The sequence below is a fragment of the Rhinoraja longicauda genome, chromosome 25, assembly GCF_053455715.1.
Source record: "Rhinoraja longicauda isolate Sanriku21f chromosome 25, sRhiLon1.1, whole genome shotgun sequence".
Taxonomy (NCBI): Eukaryota; Metazoa; Chordata; class Chondrichthyes; order Rajiformes; family Arhynchobatidae; genus Rhinoraja; species Rhinoraja longicauda.
Window position 1 is genome coordinate 21945569 of NC_135977.1, and position 11799 is coordinate 21957367.

The 11799-nt window shown below is 39.2% G+C and overlaps 1 protein-coding gene across 2 annotated transcripts in view; it reads left to right on the plus strand.

The window, feature by feature from the left end:
• Positions 1–10501, plus strand: part of rnf34a (ring finger protein 34a) — a 30042-nt gene extending 19541 nt beyond the window's left edge. For both annotated transcript variants that reach the window (XM_078421653.1, XM_078421654.1), the window contains 5 exons: positions 701–1087; positions 3369–3425; positions 8650–8863; positions 8942–8974; positions 9713–10501. In XM_078421653.1, the coding sequence (XP_078277779.1) occupies positions 701–1087; positions 3369–3425; positions 8650–8863; positions 8942–8974; positions 9713–9897 (876 nt within the window). In that variant the 3' untranslated portion in view covers positions 9898–10501. The remainder of the gene's footprint in view (positions 1–700; positions 1088–3368; positions 3426–8649; positions 8864–8941; positions 8975–9712) is intronic.
• Positions 10502–11799: the final 1298 nt, after the last annotated feature.

Here is an 11799-nt window from a genome sequence, read left to right on the forward strand (position 1 = left end):
CATAGGTGTCCTTATTGTCTAGGTGTTCCAGAGGAGTTTAGGGCCAGGGAGATGGCATCTGCTGTGGGTCTGTTGCAACAGTTGGCTAATTGCAATGGATCAAGGCTCTCTTGGAGGCTAGAGTTTATGTGTGCCATTGACAGTCTTTCAAAGCACTTACAATACAATACAATACAATATATCTTTATTGTCATTGTACCCAGGGGTACAACGAGATTGGGAATTGGGGATGATGGTGTATGGCAGAGCCACTGGACAATAGTCATTAAGGCATGCTATCCTACCTTTAGTGGTCCTCTTGAAGCAGGTGATCTCAGAATGGTGTAATGAGAGGCATACAGCATGGATACAGGCCCTTCGTTACACATCAATAAAGTCAACCCCCAGTCTCTGACACTCCAAAAAAGTGCCAGCCTATCCAACCTCTCCCGAAAACTCAACACTGTAAGCTTTTGTAACATCCTGGTGAATCTCCATTGCATTCTTTCCAACAGCTGTGTGACCAAAACTGCACATAGTACTCCCAAGTGTAGTCTCCTCAACATCTTCCTACATCCTCATATGCCCCATGATATTTGTTGATGAGAGATATCTTTTATTCCTGAAAGATCTTTTTTAAAGCTTCTCTTCACCCGAATGTAGTGAATTCACTAAACCAGACAGTTAAATATACTCTCAAAGTGATTATTTTCTTCACTAGTATACATGTAAGGATTGCAAGAAGAATTTCTGTACATTCTGTTCGGTGATGGAAGAAAACCTACGAAGATGCTGTACATGTGAATTGCTACAACGAACTTCTTTCCAGCGTAATGAGCTTATGAAATTAAAGGTGAAAGATCTACGCCAGTACCTTAATTTGAGAAACATACCCATAGACACCTGTTGTGAGAAGGAGGATTTGGTACAGCTTATATTGAGCCACCATGGATCAGGTGCTGATGATGTGGACGCAGAGAGTACACACTCGCAGAGTTCACAATTTTATACTACCGCTTCCGCTGCTGCCTCAGCTTCTGCAGCGACGCTTTCTCAGGGAGTTTCAGCAAATCAAAGACCGAGCTCAGGAACTTCAAACGTGCAACAGGTAATTCATTATTTTACAAATCTATTGCTTTTCTTCCCCGGAAATCACAAATATTTTGGAGAGGGAGGGGGGGGGGGGGGGGAGAGGAGGAGAGAGGAGGTGGGTGAGGACAGACACACACACACACACACACAAATGTTTTAAATTGCTGCTGTTGGGATATTCAAACAATTATTTCAGCGATTGGCTGAATGGCAGAAGGCAAAGAGTGGGAATAAAGGGGGCTTTTTCTGGTTGGCTGCCAGTGACTAGTGGAGTTCTACAGGGCTCGGTATTTGGTCCACTACTTTTCACTTTGTATATTCATGATTTGGATGATGGAATTAATAGATTCGTGGCCAAGTGTACAGATGATATAATGATAGGTGGAGAGGCAGGTAGTGTAGAGGACAACATTAGGAAGCAGGGAGTCTGCAGGAGGATTTGGATTGGTTGGGAGAATGGGCAAAGAAGTGGCAGATGGAATACAGCGTAGCAAAGTGTGTGGTCATGTGCTTTGGTAGTAGAAATAAAGGTGTACGGTGTAGACTATTTTCTAAATAAGGAGAGGATTCAGAAATCAGAGGTGCAAAGAGACTTGGGAATGCTGGTGCAGGGTTCCCAAAAGATTAATTTGCAGTTTGAATCAGTGGTAAGGAAGGCAAATGCAATATTAACATACATTTTGAGGAGACCAGAATATAAAAGCAGGGATGTAACGCTGAGGCATTGTAGGCACTGGTTAGACTGCATTTGGAGTATTGTGAGCAGTTTTGGGCCCCATATCTGAGGAGGGATGCGCTGGCATAGGAGATGGCCCAGAGGGGGTTTACAAGAATAATCCCGGGGAAATAATGAGCGTTTGACTGCTCTAGGCCTGTACTCGCTGGAGTTTAAAAGGATGCGGGGGATATCATAGAAACATGCCATATAACAAAAGACCTGAACAGTGGATATGGAGATGATGTTTCCACATGGGAGAGACTAGGACCAGAGGGCACAGCCTCAGAATAAAAGGACATACCTTTAGAAAGAAGGCGAGGAGAAATTTCTTTAGCCAGGGATTGGAGAATCTGTGGAAGTCATTGCTCCAGACGGATGTGGAGGCCGTCTTTCTATCTTTTAAAGCGAATATTGGCAGGTACTTGATCAGTAAGGGTGATAAAGTTATGGGGAGAAAGCAGGAGAATGGGGTTGACAGGGAAAGATAAATCAGCCATGATTGAATGACGTTTGATGGGCTAAATAGCTTAATTCTGCTCCTGTGACTTATGAATTGTTTACATTAATCTAGGTGTCATCCTTGTAAAGCTAGGTGTAGGCCAAGTGTGTATCTTGAGCTGGGGTTGGAGTCAGAAACATGGGTGCATTTTAGCCAGAGCTTGGGTCTAGAGTGCTTGAATCGTTCTCACTCCCATTAAAATCACTGGTTTTGCGGGAAAAATTCTTGAACCACTTTATAAGATTAAAAAAAAGTGAAATAAAGATACATTTCAGTATTAATAGGAGTAACATTTAATCGTCCAGAAAATTGGGTTATCTGGCACTGTCAAAGTCTGAGGGGAACTGACATGGGAATTTCACTGTGCATGTTCATTATGACTACTACCCCTTTTCTTTTGATGTTCAACCAACCTTTGGAACTGAGTGAAGAATACCCATTTGCCATTACGGGTGTGTTTACTTCCCTGGGGAACCTAACGGTGAGATTGAGGGGGGGGGGGGGGAGGAGAGAGTTGTTGGTGATAAAGATTACAGGAGGTAGAGGGTGCTAATTTTTTCAGCCAAAGAATTACTAATAATTGCTGTGAAGTGGACAGCTCTACTTTTGGCCATAATGCTGAATTATTAACAATTATGAGTTTCTACTATAAAGTAGAAAGGGACTTTTTTCTTTTTTTGTAGCTTCTGAAGCATTTTTATACTATTATAGACTGCAGCAGAATTTGTGTGGTCTTATGTCCTCAAACTGGTCTAGCCTTATTTGCCAAAGTTGTCATGGTGACACGAGACTGCTGATTCTAGAATCTTGAGTAAATTGCTGGAGGGACCGGGGGGGGTCAGGTAACATCTGTGGAGGGAAATGGGCAGATGACATTTTGGATCAGGACCCTCCACAGGTGCCACCTGACCTGCTGAGTTCTTCCAGCAGTTTTCTTTTGCGCTAGTTATGATGACTTTGCTTTCTGTAGAAACGTTGTAGAATGATGAAAAGGAGTCCGTAGAATCAAATGGGACACAATCAGTCATCCCTCTGGAACTATCTATTACTAGAATATTTGCATATTCAATTTCTTTTCAGGTGAGAGAAGATGCATCATTTTCAATGGATAGAAGATTTGAATCAGAACAAAGTCCGGTATGTGCATGTTTATATTTTTTTGTTTTGTCCATGATCACTTAAATAGTGTGTTCTCTATATAGCAAATTTGGTTGGTAGGTGTCTAGAATAATGGGTAATAGTCTCAAAATACAGAGTAAGACATTTAGAACTGAGGTGAGGAGAACATTCTCCACATAGGGGGTGCACCAGTGAAATTCTGTACCACGGAGAGCTTTGGAGACTAAGTCACTGAATACATTTAAGGAGATAGATTTGTAGAATTAAGTCAGCAAGAGTATAGGGAACACGTTCCAGATTTAGAAGATCAGCCATGATGAGATTGGATGGTAGAATAAGGACCAAGTGCCAAATGGCCGATTTCTGTTAGTTTTCTATGTAATCAATTCATTATTGAATGGACAATTTAATGAACTGAACCAGTTAAAATACTTAATTTATGTTAAAATAACACCCTTTTCTAAAATCTATATTCTAAATAACAAGGAAGTATCTAAATTATCTTCACATTTGAATAATTCATGACGAATCAATGCTATGAGTGGAGCTTCTTTGTTATAAAGATTGATGATTGATTAAGTTTTATTTCCAGGCCCTCAGAAGCTAAGTTTTTCCCAAAAGTGCAAGGGTCCCAAACACCAGGGTAATTTCTTCATTACTTGAATTTACCAAATTTTAATATCGGTTTTTTTCAGAATTTTAAATATTTTGAGAGTGTCCTTGTAATGTTTCTTTTGACCTCTAAGTTCCAATATGCTTTTCAGCACATCATTTAGTAGCCAAAAGATTTAAGGACATATAACACTCTTCTACTAGAAAATTCCAGGAACCATAAGAAATTGAATCAAGGCTTTTCTAAGATGTCCTTAGCAGTAATTAATTTAGTTAACACGTATACCTGTTGGGAACTCTTATCTGGGAGCAGATTACCTTAATGCAAAAAAATGGATTAACAGAAATTGGTGCTTTTATTTCCAACATAAAGCATGTAGGTAATGAAGTGAAGATGTTATATTTATAATGCTTTCAAAGTAGTTGTCGCCTGTGAATCAATTTCCCCCACTTACCTTTGATGAATGTTTCTGGATTGTGAGTTAAGTGGTAAAAGTTTCATTTTGGTAACGGATATTTGCTCTTATAGAATCCACAAATCGCTTTCAAAAATTAGGATACAGAATAAAAATTTCCTCTTAAAAAAAATCATGATAAGGACAGTTTTCCACAACTGCAATTTCCCCTGTAATGCTAGGGTCGTATTAAACATAGCTAAATTGCAGCATTGAAAATTCAAAGCAAATCATTGACGTGGAAGTTCTTGCATCACGGTAGAAACATAGAAAATAAGAGACAGGTGCAAAAGTAGATAATTTGGCCTCTTGGCTACTTGAGCCTGATCCTCAAAAACATTTTCCTGCTCTCCCTATACCTCTTGTTCTCCTAGCAGTTCAAAGATTTGTCAATCTCCACCTTGAATATATTTACTGCCTCTGCAAATCTTTGGGGTAGAGATTTCCAAATGTTCAGAGTCCCCTGAGGAAAGAAATTGCTCTTCTTCTTCTTCAAAAAAAAAAAGCGCAATCCCTTACTCTGAAACCGACCCCCTAATTCTCAGTATCCTCACTAGCTATCCACACTCAGTCCCCCTGAGAATGTTGTTTCAGTAAGATCTTGCATCATTCTTCTGCACTGCAGTGAGTTTACGGCCTACTTTCTTCATGCATCAAGAATCCCTCATGCCAGGAACCCAGTGAACCCAATGCAAATGTCCTTTCTTTAAGTGTTCTACATGGAACACTTTGTCGGCACCCTATACCTGGCGACTCTTTGCATACTTTGTGTATATTATGCAAAACAAAGAATTTCAGTTAAATGTCACATATGATTATAAAGTATCATTCATTCATTCATTAAATATGGGGACCCAAAACCATGAGGTGCTCTTAGTGTGGTTAAAACCATACTTTTAAACTTCATACTCCTTTCAATATTCCACGTACCCAATATTCAATGTACCCAAAGAGTCTTTCCAGGTGAGACAGAGGTTCACCTACACCTCCTCCAACCTCATCTATTGTATCCGCAGCTCTAGATGTCAACTTCTTTACATCGGCGAAACTAAACGCAGGCTCGGCGATCGTTTCGCTCAACACCTTCGCTCAGTCCGTCTTAACCAACCTGATCTCCCGGTGGCTGAGCACTTCAACTCCCCCTCCCACTCTGACCTTTCTGTCATGGGCCTCCTCCAGTGCCATAGTGAGGCCCACCGGAAATTGGAGGAACAGCACCTCATATTTCGCTTGGGCAGCTTGCAGCCCAGCGGTATGAACATTGACTTCTCCAACTTTAGATAGTTCCTCTGTCCCTCTCTTCCCCTCCCCCATCACAGTTCTCCCTCTATCTTCCTGTTTCCACCTATATCCTTCCTTTGGCCCTCCCTCCTGACATCAGTCTGAAGAAGGGTCTCGACCCGAAACGTCACCCGTTCCTTCTCTCCTGAGATGCTGCCTGACCTGCTGAGTTACTCCAGCATTTTGTGAAATAAATTTCAATATTCCATTGTCCTTTTTATTTACTGTATATGCATAGTAACTGTTTCATGAAAGATTCCTTTGTACTACAATACTTCCGACCTTGATTTATATACCACTAATCATATTCTTGCCTGTTAACCTGTGTGTGTCTCTTTGTAAAGTGTCCTCTTCATATCTTGCTAACTTGCCCACCAACAAATTTGCCTAAATTGCACTGAGTCCCTTCACCCAATTCATCAGTACAAATGATAACTTTAGCTGAGACCCCAGCATTGACCTCTGTAACCACTGGTTACAAATTGACAATCTGAAAAATTCCCATTTATTCCAACTAGTTTTCTGATAGTTAGCCAATCTCTTATCCATACCAATATATTGCCTATAATTTCAAGCACCCACAACCTTAAGCACTAATGTTTTTGAGTAGCTCTGATCAAAACCCTGGAGATCTTCTCTTTCTTTATTGCTGAAGATATGTACAGATGAACCACTGATTTTCTGGCAACTGGTGGTCCGTCACTTCCTTTAATCCAGACATAATTTCGAGAACGCACTTGAAGTCCCCGCCCTGGAAGTCCCCGCCCTGGAAGTCCCCGCCCTGGAAGTCCCCCTGAGAATGTGGCGCATTGGCCGAGTGTGGCTGCTGATCTTGGATCTTCCGCAGCTGATCAGTGGGTCGAATTTGCTCCCTGCGGCTGAGGCTTGTGGACTGGACTGGCCTGGCCCAGCAGATCCATTCCCATAGTCAACTTCTGAGGCTAACATTGCGGGCTAGTATCTTGGCCCCTGGCGACCTTGGCGGATCGTTCTTGTACTGTTGGGTTCCTGTGAGGCCTGCCCAGGACAGCAAGTGTGGCGGAGGAGTTCCCCGTACTGCATTTTCAACAAGTCTCAGGTCGGCCTGGTAGCCCTGCCAGGAAAGCAGAGCCTTGGCTTCATGGGCAGCAGTCGATACGCCCTCATCGGGACTTCAGACTGCAAATCGCGAACTGGTGCCCGTATTCTGGTGCAAGTTTTGTTGTAAAATTAATTTACATTTAATATTTGTTTTATGTTTTTAGCAGTCTATGGTGCTGTAGAGACATGGGAGGGGTATAATTAGTGGGTCAGGGGTGTATTGAGTCATTATTGATGATTATCAGTATTGGATAATACAGCAAAGCGATGGAACCAAGGGTGCTTGAAAATTGGTAGTGGATCTGTATCTTTATGTTACAACCTCAAAGAAATCCTGCAAATGTATTTTTTCAGAGAACCATGTTAACTCTTTTTGATTGTCTTATGATTTAAAATGTACTATTACCTCATTAATAGATCCCAGCATTCCCGATTACAGATGTTAGACAAATAGGACTTTAATTTCCTGTTTTTATGTTTCCTTTTCTGAAAAGTAACATTACACCCTGATTTTGGGACCTCGCCAGAACCCAGGGAATTTTGGTAAATTACAAGATCAATTGTCTCATTATTCACAAAATGCTGGAGTAACTCAGCAGGTCAGGCAGCATCTCGGGAGAGAAGGAATGGGTGACATTTCGGGTCGAGACCCTTCTTCAGACTGACCCGAAACGTCACCCATTCCTTCTCTCCCGAGATGCTGCCTGACCTGCTGAGTTACTCCAGCATTTTGTGAATAAATCGATTTGTACCAGCATCTGCAGTTATTTTCTTATACTAGATCAATTGTCTCTCCAGCTTCATTCATGAAAAAGCAGTGGGCAACTGGTGATGCTGTTTAAAGTTTCACATTGCCCATAGGTGTAGGATTTACTACCATTGAGATGTTTTAGTATCTTCTGTAATGAAGAATAATCTGAAATCAGAAAATTTCTACATTTCACTTTCTCATTACTTCCTCAAAGTTGACTTTTAGTTACTATTTATTATATATCTACAGACACTCTTACTCTTGCACATCGTTTGTGAGTTAATTATCATTCTGCTCCTCCATAACATTTTTATTTGCCCTTTTTGGGTTTCTAAAAACTTTCCAAATCTGAGCCAACATTAATCTTTGCAAAATGCTAAGCTTTTCTCTAAATTTGATGCCATCTTTAACTTCCTGCATTAGACATAGAAGGCACAATTTTCTCAGAGCCTTTCTTCCTTCACAGCATGTGAAATACCTCCTTGCATGTCAGCCATTGTTGATCTATCTTGCTCTTTCATCTATATTCCCATTCTACTTTAGCCAACCTCTATCCTGATACAGTTGTAATTGCCATTATTTACATTCAGGGCATTGGTTCAGATGCAAGTTTCTCACCCTTAAACTGGATTTTAAGTACTACAAATTTCATGTAATTTTATTTCCCTCTTTGTCCATAATTCAATATTTCACTCTGAATTTTCAATGGAAGGATATTTACTGAGCAAGAATATGACTAGTACCTTTGCTAAGTATACTATGGATAAGACGTGGCAAGCATTCTGTGCTGTAAAACATCAAGACAAGATTTTTAAAAATTGCATTTTAAATATCAATATGCAACAGTTATGTTACAAGAAATACTGACGTTGAAATGTATATTAAAGATCAATATAAACTGACATTTTGCTCCAATGGGAAATTCTACCATTTCATATGTAACAAATGTATTTGTATATTTTATTAGCAGATTAAAAGCAGCATCTGTCCATCTGTTCATTTAGATGCAAAATATTCCAACGCAAAACCTATTTATACCAATCATGCGTGTTTTATGTTGCAGGCAAATGGAACGAGTGATGATAATCAGCCTAAAAATACACGAGTCTCACTCTCAGACTTATCCAGTACTGATGATGTTGAAGCGTTGACTGTTCGTCAACTGAAGGAAATACTGGCTCGCAATTTTGTCAGTTATTCGGGGTGTTGTGAAAAATGGGAATTGGTGGAAAGAGTGATCAGGTTATTCAAAGAAACAGAAGAAAACCGCAAATTTTGTAAGTTTGCCTACAACATGTTTTCAGAAATGTGTTAACAATGCAAAATGTGATTTTCAAACTTTTCTTTTATTGCAGTGGAAAATGGAAATAATCACACTGAAGCCACTGGTAAGTTAGAGCTTCCCACTCGGTGTTTATAAAATCAATAATTTACTGGTTAGAGGACAAGATGGATAAATTTTGTTCAGAATATTTCCATTTTAATACAAAATATGTTCTGAATTCTGACACTTAGAGTGTATATACTCTTATTCCCAGCGATCCTGGATTGAGAATTCCTTTGTCAGTGTTCACTGAAAAGAAAGATGTCATAATCTTCTACTGAGTAGCTGCAGAAAGTAGCTACATTTACAAAGTGTAACTATGGGTCAGCAAAGGTCACTGAATTTTTCAATGCTGGCTCATTCTTATTTATAAAATGGGGTATTCTTGCAAATGCAATTGAAATTTTAAGTTTTCATTTGTCCCTGCTAAGGTAGATACTAAAACTATAACTGTAACTATTAATATAACTATAACTGAAATTCCAGATATAAAACTTAAATTTAGTTATCTTGCATAACCTTTCTGGAAGACCTGAAGTTTTCATAATCTTGTATTGGAATAATAAAACCAAAATTGGTGAATTATATTCTAATGTGCTATTGCATGCCAGTAGATTGAAGAAGTTAATGCTTGGGCCTAGAATGACAATAGACTAATTGTATCATGATTATCCTGAACATCTTTAGCGAGGCAAGAAGTTATGCTGCAACAAATGGAAAAACTAACTTAAAAACTGTGTTTATTGCAGTTCCCAGCATTGTTTTTACTTTTCATGGTGACCTTTTTCTATTTACCTTTCAGTGGAAGAAAAGATGCAGCTAGGGGGTGACGAGAACCTCTGCAGAATCTGTATGGATGCAGTGATTGATTGTGTGCTACTGGAGTGTGGTCACATGGTCACCTGCACCAAATGTGGAAAGCGCATGAATGAATGCCCTATTTGTCGTCAATATGTTGTGCGGGCAGTGCACGTCTTTAAGTCTTAACTACAGTGGTGTTTGATTGAAAGATGATCAGGAATATAGTTTCCTTGTTAAGATACATGAAGTTCAATTTGAAAATTATTCTGACTGTATTAATGACACTAGTTTGTTGTGGCTACTTTGGATGGTGTAGAAGAACAGAATTTCTTTTTATTTACTAATAGTTATCATTGGCTTATTACTGAAGCCTTAAATCAGTGTAAAATACAACATATGTTTAAATGCAAAAAATGCCAATTACTTAAGCCTGAAGATTAATCAAAGATAGGATCAAGACAAAATGAAGGATATGCTGGAAAACAAATTGCAAACTCTATTTTAAGCTTTTCCTATCACTTTTATAAGTCTCGAAACTTATACCATTTAGTGGATTATCATAATATAGTTGTTGTACTTACAAGCTATTACTTAATTGTATGCGTGCTGGATATGAATTGAGCATTTAGTGGTGCCCAACCTGTCCACGGTGATGTCTGGACAAAGGAAATTGAATGATCTTGTCATTGCCTGCCAACTGCCTTGTTATAATTTTTCATTTTTGCTTTGTATATTTTGTATGGTTTTGAAATTCACATATGCAATTTGACTAATAAAAAATTTAATATAACGGAGTAGCTTTTCCATCATCAATAAATTTTGGCTCAGACTGAAAATAATAGAATAATTTGTAATATTTCTTCAATCTGTCCTTGATTTATGTAGAACAGCTTTAAGACTAGAACAAGCTGAGTGATTGATGCCACTGCACAAAATCAGAAAATGCTGTAAATATTTGCGACAGGCAACCTTTGAGAAGTGAGAACTAGATGTGGATTAACATTCCGCAACATGAAATGCCAAAATTGTGTTTATACATGTTTTCTGACCTTTTCCCAGCATTTTTGCTTGTATTCCAGATTTCCAAAAATGTGTAAAATTTTGCTTTCATTGAATATTTTAGTACATTTTAATACACTAAGAAATAACTTGCAAAAATAACTGCTGAAGGAACTCACTGTTTCAAGTGGCATATGTGCCGACATGTAGGGGGGGGTCAAGACATTGCATCAGGACTGTTTATTATACTTGAAAAAGCCCCTGCATGAGATATTTTAAAACTGTTTCCTCTCAATTCCAGCTTTGGCAAATGGCAAGGTCCTGACTTTATCCTTACCTTATTGATTTTTTCATTTTCGGGATCTGTGTGAGCCTGGCACTTATTGCTCATCTGTATTTTCCCTTGAGATGGTGGTAGTGAGCCACTGCCTTGAACTGCTGCCTTCTTTCTGATGAAGGAACTCCGACAGTGCAGTTAGTTAGTGAGGGTAGGATTTAGACCTAATGACAACAAAGGACTGTTGATTATATTTCCAAGTCAGACTGGTGTACAATTTAAAGGAAGACTGGAAATAGTGGCATTCCCATGCACACAGTTGTTGGAGCAGCATGGGTGAGAAACTAGTATATTTTGTAGATGGTACAATCTGAAGCCACTCTGCACTGATGGTGGAGGGAATTAATGTTTAAAGGAGTTAACAGGCTACTTTGTCTTAAATGATGTTTTTTGCTTCTTGAGTTGTAGGTGTTCAGTAGTGTTCCACTATAGTGTTGACTTAAGCCCTAGTAGTTGATAGAAAAGAATTGGAATGACAGATGAGTCACCAGCTGTAAGATTCTCAAACCTTGACTCTTGTAGCAGAAGTATATGTGGCTGGTTCAGATGAGTTTCAGGCAGGTGCCAGGGGGAGGAATCTGAAGGGCACCAAGTGCAACTCAATTTTTCCCTATATCTTGTTCTACAAATACTTTCAACTTGAGCTTTGTCCCTTTATATATTCCAAGATTTTGTTTCAGCCTCCCTGTTGGCAGGGATTATTTGAATAACACAAAGTTGAATGCTAAAATGTATTTAATAAGCTTTTATTT